At 49.5% G+C, this 18,481-nt stretch overlaps 2 protein-coding genes and 1 pseudogene across 5 annotated transcripts; 2 read left to right on the top strand and 1 right to left on the bottom strand.

Moving 5' to 3' along the window:
- The first annotated feature begins 1,076 nt into the window (after positions 1–1,076).
- Positions 1,077–2,453, top strand: CG3795 (uncharacterized protein). 2 transcript variants are annotated; one of them, NM_001297861.1, is made up of 3 exons: positions 1,077–1,418; positions 1,484–1,754; positions 1,820–2,453. In NM_001297861.1, the coding sequence occupies exons 1-3, from the start codon at positions 1,123–1,125 to the stop codon at positions 2,168–2,170; spliced, it is 918 nt and encodes a 305-aa protein (NP_001284790.1). In that variant the 5' UTR covers positions 1,077–1,122; the 3' UTR covers positions 2,171–2,453. The 2 variants fall into 2 exon arrangements, with proteins under 2 accessions (NP_001284790.1, NP_569939.2); NM_130583.3 differs by having other exon boundaries at positions 1,820–2,321.
- Positions 2,454–15,369: 12,916 nt separating this feature from the next.
- On the top strand, positions 15,370–17,644 carry a6. Of its 3 annotated transcripts, NM_001272213.1 has the most exons (3): positions 15,370–15,719; positions 15,785–17,137; positions 17,301–17,644. In NM_001272213.1, exon 2 carries the CDS (start codon positions 15,787–15,789, stop codon positions 17,014–17,016), a length of 1,230 nt encoding a protein of 409 aa, NP_001259142.1. In that variant the 5' UTR covers positions 15,370–15,719; positions 15,785–15,786; the 3' UTR covers positions 17,017–17,137; positions 17,301–17,644. The 3 variants fall into 3 exon arrangements, with proteins under 3 accessions (NP_001259142.1, NP_477309.1, NP_001259141.1); NM_057961.5 differs by having other exon boundaries at positions 15,785–17,644; NM_001272212.1 differs by having other exon boundaries at positions 15,370–15,727; positions 15,785–17,644.
- CR14798 lies at positions 17,416–18,435 on the bottom strand (annotated as a pseudogene).
- Positions 18,436–18,481: the final 46 nt, after the last annotated feature.

The raw sequence follows: 18,481 nt of genomic DNA, 5'->3' as shown, positions 1-18,481 counted from the left end.
AACTTGTGCAGCTGCTACTCCTGCTCCCTCCTCGTCTCGAAATCCGATTCAGATTTGCCGCCAACTGCTCATCGAATAAATTTCGGTGTTTTGCCATTTCTTGCTCACACACACACACGCACGCAGTGCACTTTGTCGGGGCTTTTAATTGCCGAGTAAAAATGTGGAGCCGACTCGAGTTCGCCTACATCCTCGAGCTCCAAGCTCCAAGCTCCACTCGCAGGCGCGAAGTGGGCAGTGGGAAGTGGTCTGAAGAAGTGGGTCGCAGGGTGAGAAATGGGCACCATTTTTTGTTCTGCCGCACAAATTTGTCTTTAGTAAGCGGGCGAAATGACAAGTCAACTTAAAAACTTGGCCAAGGCAGCCGGAAGTTAGCGCACACTGGGCCCAAACCCAAGTTGGATGGAAGGAAATTGGTTACTTAGCTTTAAATATGCCCAAGTGCTACGTGCTAGTGGCACGGCACCAGTGTGCTCGCTGCTCGGAGTTCTTAAGGTCGCCTGCTGCTCGACTGACTACTCGAACCATCCACCACAGAAGGGTTCCATGGTGAACTGGGTTGGGGGGTGGCCAAGGCTAAGCGGAGTAGGGGAGCGTCTTGTAAATTATTGCAAAAAGCAGGCTGCAAATTAATGATAACGACCCGGTCGACACCTTCACCCCAGGCCGCCGAGTGCCCGCCACACAGGACTCTCGGAGGGAGGCATCCCTAAGTGACATGAAACAACCAACTACTTAGTGTGCAGGGGAAAAACTCGACTTGCCTGCGAAAAGTACACATGTACATAAGCACATGGTCGTGGGGCTCCGTTTCGGCCGGGCTGACTTGACTCTAGCGACTGCAGTTCGCAGCCGGGATAAAGGAAAAAACGCTTCCTGTTGCTCCACACTCCCCACACTCCACACACTCCACACGCACACTTGTGATAGCCAGTTATTTATGAAGGAGACTTTTTCATCAGCTATCAGATGGCTGCCAAACGCTATCTTCCAGCGACAGTGCGTCCATTTCCCGGCCTCTGCTTCTGGCCCCCATTTCATCGAAAAATAATACTCCTATATGTACATATGTACACATGTAAGTCACTTTAGTGTCAGATTTCTATTGGAAAACGATTAGAAATGTGTCCGTCAAAATTTGTTGTCTACATACTGCTGATTTCCGTAAGCGCCAATTCGAACTCGGAATCACAGGCGGGCCAGCTGCATTCGGCGCCCAGTCAGAGGCAGGACCGACCATCGGACTTTCAGTTCCTGGTCACTGGTGGCTATCGACCGGATACCAACGACCTGGTCAAGTACACGGTTTCGCTGCGCATGGGCAAGCCGAAGAAGTTCTTCGGCGATAACCACTTTTGCGCGGGAACGATCTTCAGCGAGCGGGCCATTCTCACGGCGGCCCATTGCATGTTCAGCAAGTGAGTAGCGGCAGGTGCAGTGTGTGTGTTTATGGGGATCAGTGCTGATCAGTGGACTCCACCAGTCGGCGAAAGCTGAAGGCCAAGAAGTTGATGGTCGTTGCCGGGACGCCAAGGAGGCTGCTCAAGAGCAGTACAACACAGATTATTGAGGCCGAGGAGCTATTGCCGCATCCCAAGTACAAGAAGGGCAAGTCGCAGAAGTACGACATAGGATTGATTCTGTTGGAGGCGGATCTCAGTCTGGGTGATGCCGTTGCCAAAATACCTCTGTACAACAAGGTTCCGGTGGCCGGGGCCCCGTGCTCCATCGTCGGCTGGGGCACGGTCATTCAGGTGAGCATCGATTACCGAGTAACTTGTGGAACTTCGAGTCCTTAAGCTCCCATCCCCTTCCGCAGTTCGGACCACTGCCAGATGAGGCCATCAACGGCGATATGCAGATCCTGCCGGACACCTTCTGCGAGAAGCTGCTGGGCTGGTCCAACGCTGGCATGCTCTGCGCCAATGACAAGCACGACTCCGATGTGGACAGCTGCCAGGGCGACTCGGGCGGGCCCCTCATCTGTGACAACATGGTGACGGGCATCGTGTCCTTCGGAATGGGTTGCGGCGAGCCTGATTCGGCTGGGATCTACACCGATGTCTACCACTTCCGGGATTGGATCACCGAGAACTCCTGCCCCCTAGGCACACGGTCCGTGTGGACGCTGTTTCTGCTGCTGCTGCTCCTGCTCACTGGGATATCCTAGCGCCCGCCTGCTCCGCGATTCGTTCCACGGGCGGTGCTGGTCGGTTAGCCGGCTGGTACAACTAGTTAACCTGCCAGCCTGCAAACCTCCGAGCCTGCATACGACAAACCAAAATTGACTAAAACCAGCGGGCATGACCTGTCATCCATGGATGTGAATGTGGATGTGTATGGGAATGGGAATGGGAATGGGGATGCGGATGTGAAGGCAGGCAGCAAAGGCGATGGCCAAACGAGGCCATGGCGAATGGTGAATGGCGAATTGTGGTGCATGCCGCGCCATTACCCGCGCACACGTGCACACAAACGCACTTGCCGCTGGGTGGGCGCACGGTTTATGGTTAAGCAGATGCTGATGCAGATCCACATCCACTGTTTGTGACAGCAATTATCGCATCACCGCCGAGGACTCTTTCCCCCGCCCGGTAACCGGCCACAGGGCATACGCATCTGGCAGCGAAGACAATATGCAACAATTCGCGTTGGTTAGTTTGGGCACTCGCCAACTGTTGATTAGACCAATTAGGGGCAGCCAATTGTCTGCCAACGGGTTTGGGACTGCTCCTGATATCGTGTGGCCTTCTGGATGCCAGGTGACCATGGCCCATGTCCCAAGCCCGTGCACCGAACGAATCTCGGTTAGAAATCAGTGCGGAAGCATGTTGATTTAATATCAGCAATGCAATTAGTAATCGCACACGCACACTCCAATCACTGGCACAGAAAGTACGTGGGAAAAGCCAGGAGCCAGAAGCCAGAAGCTGGAGACGGTGGTGGAGTCCTCAGCCACACAAGTCACGAACGTGTCCCGTTCTCAGAGTAGCTAGGACCCGTTCAGGCTCGCCGCCAGACGACAAAACAATGCTGAATTGATGTGGGACTCCGAGGGACAAGCCCCAGCTGACTACACCATCTCGCCCAGAGGCCAGGCCAGACCAGACCAGACCAAACCAGACCAGACCAGACCATACCATACCATGCCATACAAGACCACACCAGAGACATGCTTACAGACATTCAGACATTCGCAATCAGGTTTGTCATTTCACAGTCGTATTGTGTGCCGTTCGAGTGTTCATAATGAATTTAATCGCGTATGTTTATTGCTCACTTTGCCACGGCTCTGCTCCACTCTGCTCCTGCGTCCTGCCCGGCCTGGGCCTCCGTTACCAGCCATTCCCATCTCCATCCCCATTCTCATACCCATACCCATCCTGCACAACAAGTTGTTGTTTTCTTGGCCTCGTGGCGGAGTCGACACTTTATCATTTTGTCACGCTTCTTGTTTGCCAAGTTGGCTCGTCAGCGCCCTCGTTCTTCTGCATATTGATTCAGCATTGTTGTGTCCCTTGCCCCACATGTCCACATGTTCCTGTCCTGTCCTGTCCTGTCCTGTATTGTCCCTGGAATGTCCTGGCCCGCTCTGCTGCTGCTGTTTTTGCGCCCCCGGCCGTAAATTGTTTGCATATATTAGACACATGCCTTAAATTGCATTTCAAGGGAAGTTCATTTGAGAATAATTGCAGTTAAACTTGACATCGTAGTTGTCTGATTGCGGAGCGCCATCCGTAGTGAATCCAGTGCGCAGAGGTGACCCCGAAGTGAGCTAAGAATGGGATGGGTGTCATCGAGTGGGCAGAAGAAGCTCCGGACTGAATAGTCTCGATCTTAACCACAATTTAGTTCATCTTGGCATTTCTTCCAAGCTCACCAGCCTGGTGGTTCAACTCCGACCCACCTGGACGCGGTGCACTGCCGGACGGAGTCCGAATCCGAATCCGAGTCGCACAAGCGGGTTAGTCACCGCGCAGAGGGACTCGCGCCTTCTGACAAATCGACGGCTAAGCTGCAACGCCAACACGTCGACCGCAGTCGATCCACCAGGACCACCATTACCAACGGGACCACCATTCAAGCAGCCAGGAGCAGGACACGCGTCCCAGACCCATCCCGGCCGAGCGGAGCCCACCGAAATCACTATCAATTTGCGTTTGTAAATACATTTTAATGGCATTGCAAAGTGAGGCTGAGCTGATCCCCGAAAACCGCCTGGCTAACCCAACCTCCCAGTCACTCATCATTCTCCCAAAGGCTTCGCCACGAGCAGCTCATCCCACTACGGTAATCAATTTCAACATTTAGGCGGAAAGCAGCGCCTGATGTGTGGATGTGGGATGTTGGGATGTTGGGATGTCGGGACGTCGGGATGTTGGGATGGCGGGATGTTCTAGTGGAAAGGGGGCTCCCAATGACACCGGAAATTCAAACTACTTCCTGTTTGGCGGTGGCATTCGTTAGCCGTGTTTCATTTTCGCTGGGATTCGCTTTGGTCGAACGGATGATGGCTTGGCCTGCGATTTGATTTGTTTTCATTGTAACGAGCCTTTTATTAGCTCCACTGCCAGACCTGCCAATGCTCCCCTCCAGCCTTGCCCACGAATCCATCGCAGCATCCCGATCCCGATCCCTGCCCATTTCATCCCATCACGGCTGTTATATTGGCTCTATTGTTGTTTTAGCCACTGTGTCGTTGTGGCCCTGTTCGTTAAATGCAAACACCAAAAGGGTTTTCAGAAACAACAATCAACCAGCAGCCCTCTACCCCATTCTGCCCCGAATGGGCCAGCAAGCCATCAGTCCACCCATCCGCAGACCAATCGCCCTGTTAAAAACCCCCGCCACTGGGTTTGAACGACGGGCTGGCTCTGGATGGGCAGGATGGCCAGGATGGCCTGGGTGGTCGGAATGGGCGAGATGGGAACGACAGGAACGCCAGCGGCAGGCAACCCGTTTTCGATTCTGTTTGCCGAACACTGGCGGCAGACAGTGGAGGGCATGTAACTAGGAACGGAATGTAGCAGTTTGTTAACTATTTTCAGATAGCCTTAAAAGAAAACGTAGGAAAAGGGATATATTATTATATCTAATAAGTATTCTGAACATGCAAACATTCTGTGAAATTAACATTTCCATTTATGAATGTTCTATCACAAGGCAGAAGTTATACATATTATTTATACTCTTATACTTGAGTCCTATTCGAGTGCCCCGTGCAGTACGCTTTTTTAATTGTCTGACATTTCGCGTGTGCCAGTGTGTGTGTGTGTCTGTGTCTGTGAGTGCTAGTATGTGTGGGTGCGAATGGGTGCTAGTGTCGGTGTGACTGTGCCTGTGTGCGTGCGACTATGTGTGTGTGTGTGTGGGTGGGTGCTCGTTATTGTCAGTCTGTAGCAAAGCGATTTGCATACAAATTTGGCACGAAGTGTAAATATTTAAGCAGATACAAAGTGTGAGTATTAAATTTTTGATACTAATTAATTATGCATGTGTAAATTTTGCAATGAAAATTATTATAACGCCACATTTCGGCTGCCCTCCAGATTGAGTGAGTGAGTGTGTGTGTATAGGTGCGTGTGTTTCGAGCGCACTTTTGCCCACTTCAAATCAAATCAAATGTTTGACAAACAAGAATCCGAATCCAAATCCAAATCAGAATCGGAATCGAAACAAAAACGCGTTTTCACCAAATGCTTTTTTGACAGCATTTGTTCAATTTTATTGCTTATTGAGCGCATACAAGTAGTTGGGCTAATTATGTAATTGGATTAAGCAAATCATCCGCATTCGCCCAGCCGCCAATGGAGCTGCCAGTGGCTTCAGAACTGGATGGCTGCTCAAGTGCCGGGGGATTGGGACTGGAGCTCAGACGAAAGAATTGAGGACACAACACTTGAAGGGCAATAATAACAAAACATTAGGTGCGAACAAATAGACAAACATGCTGGAAAGTCGAACAAAGCCGAGGATACAATGTAACTAACGCTCCGAATGGCGGGACTCAAGTTGATTGGGATCGCAATCGAGGAAGGGATTGGAATTGGAATAGGGATTGGATGTGTGCTGGCAGCAAGGATGGGACTGGATGCGAAGGTCGCAGCAGACAAAGCTGTTCGCAAAGAGGATATCAAACAAGAAATTCTATTAAAACTTTTTCACTTTCGCCTCGCACCCCATATTCCGTAAGTGTTCCATTCAAAAGCCAAATATACCAATAAATAATTTACTACTCCTACAGTGGGGGTCGCCGCAGAGCTCCTTTGCCCGCATACTTAAAGCGTATTAGCTGCTCTCGTCCAGCTGAAGTCGAGTAGAAGGCACAACTTCCCAGGAGGCAGGGCGATGATAGCTACAGCCACCGATACAGGAGAGGTGACCTCCAGTGTCGCACGAAATCGACCGCTTTGTACCCCTTATTCGATTTTTTATCTTTTTATATTTTTATGAAGGCAAAACCAGTTATTTTTGGACTTGAAATCAGGATTGGTAAATAAGGGTTCCTTAACTGGTATTTTTAACAATAACTTTCTTTAAATCGTCACACAGCCATAAAAAGTACTTTTTTATGCAGCTTATGATCACAACTAGCGACCCACATCACTTTTATAGGGATTTTGAAAAGTTGATTTTTTTTTTAAATTTCAAATTTTTTAAACATCGTAATTTTTGACAAAAAATGGCCAAAATTTAACATTTCAAACCTTGAACGCCATCGGACGGGGAATTTTATTACGAATTCAACGATGTATTACATTCCATTATTGGATATTTATTTATATTTTTATGACCAAAAGACCGTTTATTTTTTGAACGAAAATCAGTGCTTTGCAAAAATAGTAACCCTAAGTGAGATTTTTTATCATAACTTTCTTGAAAATCATCGCACAGGCTTAAAAATCACTGTTTTGTGCAGCTTACTATCCCAATTAACGATCCCAATCACTATTCTGGCGGTTTCCAAATAAATTTTTTTTTTCAAAATTTCGCTCTTTTTGTAAGGGGTAACATCGTCATTTTTTGCGAAAAATGGCCAAAATTTAACATTTCAAACCTTGAACGCCATCGGACGGGGAATTTTATTACGAATTCAACGATGTATTACATTCCATTATTGGATATTTATTTATATTGTTATGACCAAAAGACCGTTTATTTTTTGAACGAAAATCAGTGTTTTGCAAAAATAGTAACCCTAAGTGAGATTTTTTATCATAACTTTCTTGAAAATCATCGCATAGGCATAAAAATCACTGTTTTGTGCAGCTTATTATCCCAATTAACGATCCCAATCACTATTCTGGCGGTTTCCAAATAATTTTTTTTTCAAAATTTCGCTCTTTTTGTAAGGGGTAACATCTTTATTTTTTGCGAAAAATGGCCAAAATTTAACATTTCAAACCTTGAACGCCATCGGACGGGAAATTTTATTACGAATTCAACGATGTATTACATTCCAATATTGGATATTTATTTATATTTTTATGACCAAAAGACCGTTTATTTTTTGAACGGAAATCAGTGTTTTGCAAAAATAGTAACCCTAAGTGAGATTTTTTATCATAACTTTCTTGAAAATCATCGCATAGGCATAAAAATCACTGTTTTGTGCAGCTTATTATCCCAATTAACGATCCCAATCACTATTCTGGCGGTTTCCAAATAATTTTTTTTTTCAAAATTTCGCTCTTTTTGTAAGGGGTAACATCGTCATTTTTTGCGAAAAATGGCCAAAATTTAACATTTCAAACCTTGAACGCCATCGGACGGGGAATTTTATTACGAATTCAACGATGTATTACATTCCATTATTGGATATTTATTTATATTTTCATGACCAAAAAACCGTTTATTTTTTGACTGAAAATCAAAGTTTTTATGATAACTTTCTTGAAAATCATCACACAAGCATAGAATCACTGTTTCGTGCAAGTAACGATCCCAACTAACTAAACTAAACTATTTCGAAAGGATTCTTTTGGTGCAGCCGAGGAAAGCCAAAGACTACCCTGCTTCAACTGGCCGAGCAAGTATCTGTCTGCGAAAGTGTAATCTATGGCCCAGACCACTGCAGACTATTTGTATTAATTTGTTGTTGGTGACTGCGTGGTGGCTGGCGTGGTTGGCATAGTCCTGCGAAACTATTGAAAGCGATGGGAACTGACTCGAAAAATGCGACCCCCCAGTCAGCCAAAAGGCAGCGACCGAGCCGCGCCAACAGTCTAATAGAAAAGTTCCGGAGGAGCATGGGTCGCGTGGGGCAGCCGAATCCTCGACAGCCCCCGATGCAGGCGAGGCTGCACCTGATGCGATGACTGCAGAATGCATGTGGAGGAGCCCATGGCCAGCTTAATTGTTTTCAATTAACAAGCAAATTGGATGTTTTTGTCTGCGTGGCAGAGGCAACCTCAGCCCTTTGATTAATTAAACAACATTATTTTAGCTTCGTTACGAAAAGCAATGCGGCCAATCGCCCACCTCAAAAGCGAGCAACAAAAATATGTTAAACCCGGAATCGGATAGGGAAATCGATGTGATCACTTGGTAGGTGCGTACAATGGGGCTAAGGATAATCGAGGGAGTTAGTTAGCTTTTCTTTTAGCACTTGATAAGCTGATAATCTAAACGCGATGCTCGTTACGATGCTCTCTCCTGCTTTGATTTTAAATTATTCACACGCCGCTCCATTGAATATTCGCAGTCTGATAGAAATAGATCGCAGGCAGACATGACCGGCCCATTATGGCAATCACTGGGAACAGAACTCGGAGCAGCTATTAAGCGGAGCATAACGGATAGCGGAGAACTTGCAAAGCGTTTCATCCAATTAGAGAGTGTTGTTTCATTGTTAATTGCTCCATCAGCATCGAGCATCTGCGGACGGAGGCGAAGTGGGAGGACGAGGACGAGGACGAGGACATGAACTTGGCCGAGGCAGCTTTTTAAGTTTTGCCGGCGAGCAGCGCATTCCCAATGAGCTGTAATTAACTTTATCCGAAAATCTTCGCAGCCGGTGGCTGGAGTGGAGGCTGAGTCACCCAGCCAGCTGATGGCGGTTGGCTGATGGCTGGTGTCCGCATCAGAGTAACTGAGCACACCGCTCCAGTGCCGGCGTTTTCATCAAGTTAGCAAGTCAAAGTTGTTACGTTGGCTTGTTAGTGGCCAGTGCGACGGGCACGGTTTGCGCCGGCAAGCAGCTCATCGGCTGGGGGTTGGATTCGCTTAAAGATGCCCTAATTTATGGCCGCTTTATGTGGTCGCTCGTCGTGTGCGCCGGGGCAATCCTTTTCGACACCGTCAAGTCCTGCCAGCGAGTGGAGCCCAGTGCCGGGCTGGTCACTTGAGGCGTTGGAGCGCACACAATCACTTCAGCTAGCTTCGTGTTAGCTTGAGCTTGTTTTGCTTTCAGACATTTCCTTCTTCGCTTGGGGACGGGGCTGTTCGGTGGCTCCATTGTTGTACCCGGATCTGTTTCCTGATTATTTTTGTAATTGTTGTTTAAGTTGTTGTGGCTCGAACAACCGCAATTCCTTCTCAGTGGAGTCGTTTTGGTCGGGCGTGATTTAATTGAAATCAATTAGCGGTAATGGGTGGTCATTAAGCTGGCTTAGTTCCTAGTCCTTCCGCAAATTCGTCAGTTCATTCGTTTTTTACGCCGCTGCCACTTTAATTCGGCACTTTACTCCTTAGCCGGGCAGATGGAACCTCGGTCCGAGCAGGCCCACAAGTTCGAGGCTCGTTTAAATGGAATTTAATGCAAATTGAACGCAAAGTTTTCCAAATACATTTCAATTAGAAAGTGGATACCCAAATAAGGGAGTTGTGCGATGCTCCGCCGAAGCAATCACTAACAATAACAAATTAACTGGGCCGCCAGCAAGCTCCAAGCTCGGAGCTCCACACCCAACCCAGTCCAGTCCAGTTCACATATTAAATGAAGGCATAACATTTGCCATCCACAAACGCACCAAAAGTATTTCCCCCTTGGCAGGCTGATAAGGGCGCCAAGGATGGGGACATTGCAGGCTGGAGCATGGGGCACTGCAAAAGTGGCGGATGAGCAGTTGGCTGGTCGCACTTGGAAGTGCGCGGGACAACAGGAGGAGGCCAAGCAGGGGCACAGGATGGGGGCAGGATGGGCACAGGACGAAGGACGAACGCAACTTTTTAACTGGGTTTTTAGCGTTGCCTATTTCGTTCAGTGCTGCGGTTGGCTCAGTGTCGCTCCACTTGGCAAAACGTTACATCCTTTGCTTTGTCGACAGTCCTTTTTTTTTAAATTGTTTTGCTGTTTATTGCAAAATTACACAAAAACAATGCACGTTGATGAAGACGCAGAAACAGAAACTAAAACAGATACGGAAGCCGCCGAGCAATGGGCACTTAGTCGACTTGAGAAGGTCGAAGCCGGTAATACCCTTGGTGATCGAAGGTGTCCAAAAGTGGGTACAAATCCTCATTGAATCTGTTAGCTTTCATTTGCCTGATTTCAGAACAAATAGGCGAATTCAACTTGAATGTCAAAGATATTGGCTCACTTAGTGTTCCACTAAGTGGAATACCCTCGAAAAGGGTACAAAGCATAAGCCAAGCAGCAGACGAGACGGCCAAATGATGATGATGATGGTGATGGTGATTGTGATTGTGATGACGTTGGTTGCGACGTCGAAGAGGAAAGCACAGAGTACCAAAGCGAAAGCAAAAGCAAAAGCCCCAAAACAAAGGAGATAACTGCGTGGGCTGGTGGGGCAGTGGTAGCCATAGTCGCAGTCGTAGTCGTGGCCATAGTCAGTGCAACTGGAGGCCACCAGAAGCAGCAGGAGCAGCAGAATCAGGCAGCGCAGCAGCACAAAATAAAAACTTTCCGAAATGGGAAAACTTTTTTCTCCAACGAGGACACACGGTCAGGGCAGCAAGGACGCAAGGGGGCGGCAACGACCAGTAACGAGCCAAGTTGAAATATCTTTATTGTGTATCAAACCATTTGTATTAATTAGAAGCGGTAGCGCCGGCAAAATAATTACAACAATGCAAAGGGAAGCAAAAGGACAAAACCGATTGCTCCGTCCGGAGAACTGAGAAAAGAGAATATTCAGTTGGGCCGTGGACTTCCACTGGCCATGTAAATACGTGGCCACTCGACGGCAACTCGCCCTCTGTGCCCAGCGGAACCAAGGGCAATTCGAACTGGATCAGCTGGGGAATAAAATGGATTTGGAACTGCAACAAGACTGCATGTATCAGTGCCCATAGCCGTACCAGGACCAAGACCAGTATCAGTACCAGTACCAGTACCCATCACCAGTGCCAGAGGAGAAGGACCAGTGAAGGGTGGCCCAATATAAAATCTAAAGCAGCCAGCGGAAATTCGAGCCAAGCCGGGTGATAATAAACTTATTTACTGCATAGTTTACGTACTGCAGATATCACTCATACGACATGGTGCCGTGCCGAACATTCAACATGCACCCTGCTGTAAAGTGCGATACGGCTACAAGTTGCGAAAACGAACTGCGCCGGCGAAGCCCAGGACAAGTTAATGCGAGCACACTCCCCCAATCGCACAAACATATCTCTATCCACATCACCATACCCAGACCTATCCCCCCATACCCATTCCCAGATGCCCGGAATACCCTCGACTGGGCACGGATATGGATATGGAAGTGAATATGAATATGGGAGGGGTGGATGTGGATGTGTATCGAATAGACGCATGATACAGCTAGTGAAATATAAGTACGTACAAGCATAATGCGATCGTAAAAAGGCTTTTCATTGCGAGCATAAAGTATTAAGCTACTTTGCAGCATCTTTGCATGCATTACCAAGGATAATACACAGACAAACGTCGCCGGCCTGCTCAAGTGCCACTTCCACTGCCACTCCCCATTCCCACTCGCATGTCCAATCCCACTGCCACTACCCACACACAAACACACACACGCTCGGCAAGAAGGGAATCACGTCTCCGCCAGCCAGATTAGCAGGAGTATGTATGTGCAGCAAGGCCTGCAACTCGTGGAAGACGCGAAATTGAATCCGTCGAGGGAAGTGAAATTGGCATTGGCACGATGAGAGGACTAGGACCATCGAGCCGTAGTTATGAAATGTTTTGCTGCCCCCCATTCCTCGCGACGAGTTGGAAAACTCCAGGACTCGATACCCATACCGAACGGACTTACAAGCGGTCGCAAGTGACCGAAGATATTTTATTGCCACGTCCATGTGGCCACACGGAGACAATCTCTAAGTAAGACGCCACTTGCAAATGGACACAAGGATTCCGAGTCTGTGTAAATACATTTTTGCGACGCGCTTGCTTGTTTATTTGGCTGGCGACTTTAGCCCGGTTTCAGTTTCAGATTCATTTTCATTTTCAGTTAACTTCACTCCTTCCGCACTTCACTCAGGCACACCCACACCAACATCCAGACCAACACACACACACACACACACTTCCTGGCAGGACACCCACGCAAACTCGTGCACACACTGCTCAGTTGGACGGCCGGCGACATTTTCGTTTTGGCATTTCGCATGCAATTTGCGGTTCATTGATTCGGAAGTTTTCCCATTTAACTTAAGCCTCTTTAACAATCCTATTGACGCAAATTTCTACTTACCGTTGCCCGGGCACTTGCCGCCGCAGTGGAACCGATACCACCGATGCCACCGATGCAGATGGTTCACTGCCATCCACACTGAAACGGAACAGATGCCTTTGCAAGTGCTCCGGTTGGTCGGTCGGTCGGTCGGTCGGCCGATCCCCCTATGCCCTTCATTCCTTTGATTGCTGTTCACCTCAGTGTCCACTTAGTGCCAGTACCCCCCACATCCCATCTCAACTCATTCCAATCCCATTCCCGGCCAGCAGCATGGCAATGGGTGAACCATTCAACCTGCTCGATAATTATAATAATGTGTGACGGACCTGCCCTCCAGATGGCATCGCTGCTGACACGCATGAAGTCCTTCGGTGCAAACGGGGGCAAAAAGCCCCTTGATCTGCTTGACAAAGGAGTCTTCAAAGTTAATGAATTAGGCAAGTCTGATTCTGACAGCACAACAAAATGTTCCAATACGGCATTGCACGCGAACAGCTTAAGATGTAGGAGTGGCGCCTAGGCGGGATAAAAGTAGTCCCAGAGGAGCACTTCCAGCAGCCGCTGCTGGGGGATCATCAAAGTAACCGTCTCTCCAGGCGGCAGGCACATTAGCAACAGCATCGCTATCCGTATCATCGATGAGCTGGCCGTCGGGAAGCTCAGAAGGACATGAGCCGACTAGCCGGATTGGATGCCAAAGGAGCAGTAAACCAAAGCACCGCTCCAAGGGCAGGTGCATTGTGCAATCTTTTGGTATTTTGTTGGCTTTGCACATTTGGCGTAATGCCAAAACACAATAAAAAATGAGCAAGAGTCGGGGCCAAGGATAAGGATGAGGATGAGCCTGAGCATCCTGGAGCAAGCGGAGAGGAGTGGCGCGGAGAGGAGGTCTAAAGCAAAACAACTGCGGCAGACGATGGCGAAAACAAAAAGACAATGCCAACTTGACTCGACTCGACGCAACTCAACTCAACACCTGAGGAAGGCAAACACTTGAAGACGCGAAGCGGGAACCCCATTTTCCGCCATCAGGACGATGAGCACCGGGATGAGCAGCGAGGACGTGCATTCATTCAAATCGACTCAGTGCCCCTTGCGCCTGGCCTCTTGCTCGTCCAACTCCTCGCAAGGAATTCATTTTAATGCACAGGCGGGCCAGGCTGGTCGTCCCAGCCAGGAAACGATTGCAGGCAGACACGGATGGGCCACGGGGTGGGGTCGGATGTTGGATGTCGGATGTAGGATGTCGGATTCAAAGCCACCAGGGAGAGTCGCTTAAGGGTGCGTGTGGTGCGCCAAGATGTGGGTGCTGCTGCTCCTGCTCCTGCTCCTGCTCCGCACTCCGCGGCCTTAAACGGCCAAAGTGCAATCCAGAAACACAACACAAACAGTCAAAGGAGCTGCAGCTGGCGCAGCCAGGACTACGGAGGTCCTGTGCTGCCAGCCAAACGCAAAGCACCGGCTACAGTCGAGTCGAGCCAAGTCAAGACCGAGTCTATAATTTTTGTTGTGGTTCCTGTCTATTGTCTATTGTCTCTCGCCGCCCTTCTCCCTTTATCCCCCAGTAAACTGGTATCCTTCGCCAAGGGCAGACACATCTCCGTCTCCAGCTCCAACGCCTTTGCTCCTTGGCTCCTGGCTGCTCCGCGAGCTGGGGAAATGAGCCATTCGCGTGAATTACTGAAATCGGATCTTGCCCGCCCCGCTCCCCAGCGGACCGTACTTGACTCATGGCTGTTGCACACCCTTAAAGCTTAAAGCCAGATGTAAATGAGTGCCCAACAATGTACAATCCGATCCGCCGATTTGTTCATACAGCTAGTCAACATAACTTTGATCTTAAGCTATATGTATACCCAGATATATGAATATTTGGAAATATGAGATCAAGACTGTAGATCAAGTTGTGGAGTGGAGTATCGAGTATCAGTAATATGTTTCCAATGGTACTACTCTAGGCCCCTACGCCTGAACGTTGATTACTTTTATTTATCAGATTGCTAGCTTTTCGCTTGTCTCTAGAGAAATGGGTGAAAGGGCATACATAAGGCTACTTATTAACAAAAAAATTTCTTATTTTTGTACTAAATGCCTTCTAACAGTTATTTTCATTTTGAAATATCCCACCCAAAACTAGTGCTCCACTTCTGATCGCAAGACTCCGCTTGTAAGGCCTTATGTTCCTTTCAACCCTGTAGTAATTTGAACGGAAGTTTTGGGGCTTCACGATTTTTGTGGTTAATTTCCAGGCATCCTAAGTCTGCGAAAATTAATCGAAGGCATGAAAAGCCCAAGGGCGGTTGCTATATCTACATCCGCATCCGGAGGCGACGATCTGCCAACTGACTCCAGCTGGAGTCGGTGTCTTCCCTATCGTTCCGGTCCTCGTACGGATGTGGAGTGAAAGCTCTCCCAGATGTGAGTGAAAGCTTCTGAAAACAGAGCGCCGGCGCCGATTGAGTGCTTCTCAAAATTGTGGGTGGTGCCAAAATTAGCTTGAGTGCTTTGTCTTGAGATAAGAGTGTTTTACTTAATAGGAATTTTATCGGGGCTACCTGGTGTCCAAGTCGCTGGATTTGCTGGTGATCCAAAGCACTTGTATCCTTCTGTCCTTTGCTTCGAAGCTTCATTATTTTCTCTAGCTGATTTTAAATAGCGCGCCCAAGTGGCGAATGCATTATCGATAACTACCGACAGATACTGTTTGGCCAGTCGACGTGCACGGTTGCACGCAGCGTGGACTATCGAGAGAAGCGTTATCGATGTGTGGTCGCTTATCGATGCAGTTTTATAAACAGAACTCTAAAGTACAACAAAAGCACAAATTAAGCAGCTGCCGCGCGAAAAAACAACCATCTCGGCCCCGCTCGCATCTCGGCATGTCCAGCGGCGGGAGGCGCAGCGCCTAGTCCCGCGCCTCCGCTCCTCTCAAGGAAATCCCCCTGCGCCGCCACGCAATTATGCAAGTTGCAGCAGTGGATCTAACTGTACTCGCCGCCAGTGGAACAGCAAGAGGAGGAGGAGGAGGAGCCCCACGGGCCCGAGCCCATGACCCTTGACAACCCGTGGCAGGCACCGCCACCGCTAGAAGACGAGTCCACACACTCGGTAAATAGGTGCCCACCAGTGGCCGACCAGGCGTCACAGACTAACTCTTCTCCTGCCGCCTATAGACATGAACCAGAAACATTCCGAACCATTCTACATATCGCCCCGGCTGTTCGACAACCGTCGTCTCAAGCGGCGCCGCTGTCGGTGGATGGAACGCCTGCTTGAGCACCAGCGGATCTGCATGGCCCGGATGCGCGACCAAGTGGCTCTCGCCTCCAAGACTGACCGGCAGCTGTCCCATCTGCAGCGGCGCCATGTCGCCTCCACTTTGCAGCCGGACGTGACCATCGACCTGCTGTCGGATGACGATGAGACCCCATCGGCCGGACAGCCCGCTGCAGCTGGCCACAATCGCCTCCTGATTCCTGCCCCAGGGCACCGAGCACATAGAACGGGCAGAAGGCAGGCGCCGCGCAGAGCTGCCACCCACTCATACCCAGTGACCGACAGCATCCTGATAACCAGCGATGACGAGCACAACGAGCAGGAACCCAGCAGCACGGCAAGAGTGCGCTCCCAGCTCTCCATGCGCTCACCGCCACCGCTCGCACCGCTCACACAGTCGGAGACCATCGAAGAGGTAACTGTTTCGTTGGTGCCGCGCACCTCCACCACTGCCAACTGCCTGACGCGGGTGTCAGGTCACCCCAAGCCGTGTCGAGCGTCGACGGCGGCCAGCAATGGATTCGCCACCGCCGAAGGCGGAGAGGGCGGCAATGAAACGGGCTGTTTTCTGGAGGTGGACGTGGGCGGAGGCATCACAGCCACGCTGCCGGACGAGACGACCGTTCACACGGTCATCGCAAACCGTATTTACGAACTCTCGCTGAGCAAACTACGCGAAGGCCTGGCTTTTAGTGGAGTGCCGGAATACACGAACGACCTGATGCCGGAGCAGCTGCAGAAACTGTCACCGGCATTGCGCGCCAAAGTGGCGCCCTTGGTGGCTCCCTCGCCGCCCACGCCCATCTCCCTAAAACTGTCCAGCGACCTCAGCATATCACTGATCTCAGACGAAGACGATTGCGAAAGCACCGGTCCACATGTCAACGGAGGAGTCGGCACCGAACCGGTGCACCCCGTCGTGGTGGCTGCGGCGGAGGCACACGCTGCCGCCAAGCTGCTCAAGCAGCAGCAGCCACAGCTCTCGGTGGTGCAGCATCTGCAGTACGTCGGCGGCGGACTCGCAGCTCCAGTGGCTCTTGCCCTTCCGGTGATGGCAGCAAATCCGACCTCGTCTGCTTCCGTTGTTGCCTTGCCGCTGCAGCTGCCGCGGCGCCGAAAACTGGGATGAGCTGGATGACTGATGACCGATGACCCGCCAGAACCGAGTCCCCATCGCCATAATATCATTCCCCGAGCCGGAAGCACGGCATAGACTTTAACTAGCAGTGGCTAGAAGTGCAAATATGAACGTAGGTTTAGCGACAACACATCACTATTTCCCAGTTATCCTTGAATCCAGGACTAGTCCTTGTCCGGTCGATTTTTGTATCCTTCCCCTTTCCCAAGCACCTTCTCTCCATCTCACTCAGTTGCCCATTAATCTCCCTGTCTCTGTCATTCTCATATTTTAAGCTTTAAATGAAACGAGACGACAACGTACAAATGAAAGTAGAAAAGCATCAACCCATATACATTGTTGAGCAAAAAACACAAATTTCAAAAGATTATAAGAGGGAGTAGAAAATTTGAAGCGAGTGAGAAAGGTGAGCCCAATATTTATAAAGTACAAGTAGCTAGCTTAAGATATACTATGTATATGTACATTTGATTTAGTGTATCATATATTACATGGCTGAATCACGTCGTGTAATCCGTCGCAGTCCGCCGTCTGTATTACATTAGCTGATCACCAAACCGGAATAAATTTTCATTGTATATATATATATATATACATGTACACCAGCTGTGAGAAAAGGAAACTATGCGTATGCCATCAAGGTTCGTTTCGACCAAGCGCTCCTTGAACCACGACTGATCTCTGGCCAGGATTTCGTGGGTGAACTCGTATCGCGCTAGGGCACTCTTAATATAGAGCGAGAGTTGCGGCAGGAGCAGATCCTCAGAGTGGCTGACAAAGTCATGGGATCCTTGGTCACGCGCTTCAGTCGCTGAGCATGCTAATGCCCGCAGTGGTGTTGCCGCAAAACTGTCGAATACAATCGTAAATGAAAATGAAATCGAGTTGCATCTTCTGTGGCCAAACTCACTCGAGTGTTGTCCACGTGCGGCTTGATCGCGCCAGAGTCAGCCAAGTCCAGGATGTGCACGAAGGGCATGACCTGCTCACCGAAGGAAACTCACGAGACGTGATCCAGCGTGGCCTGGTTTTGGGGAGTCCACTTTCGGCGTTCAACTTCGCGGTATCTGCCTGCGAAGTTTAAGAAGTTTAGCCAGAAATCCGATACTATATAGTCTCTATATATACCCACCCACGTCATCACAGTGGCTCAACTCGTACGGCAAGCGGCTGATGTGAGGCTCGATTTCCCGCATCAGTAGTTGCTCCTCCTTCGCAGTGATGAAGTCCCTGATGACCCGCATGTCCGATTCAAACTGGTGCTGCTCACAGCGAGGCCACTGGCCGGGAAACTCCACCAGGGCGTGGCTGCGGGCCCAGACATCCGCTGGAATCCTGGCTACTCCCGGATAAACAAGCCGGCGCAGGACAAGCATGTGTTTCGTCACCTGTTTTTAAAGGCCTTCCGCCCAGTAATCGATTGGAGCCATTCGATAGCCACATGCGCTCAACCGCC

The sequence above is a fragment of the Drosophila melanogaster genome, chromosome X (genome assembly GCF_000001215.4).
Source record: "Drosophila melanogaster chromosome X".
Lineage (NCBI taxonomy): Eukaryota > Metazoa > Arthropoda > Insecta > Diptera > Drosophilidae > Drosophila > Drosophila melanogaster.
This window is presented reverse-complemented; position numbering and strand designations above follow the sequence as displayed.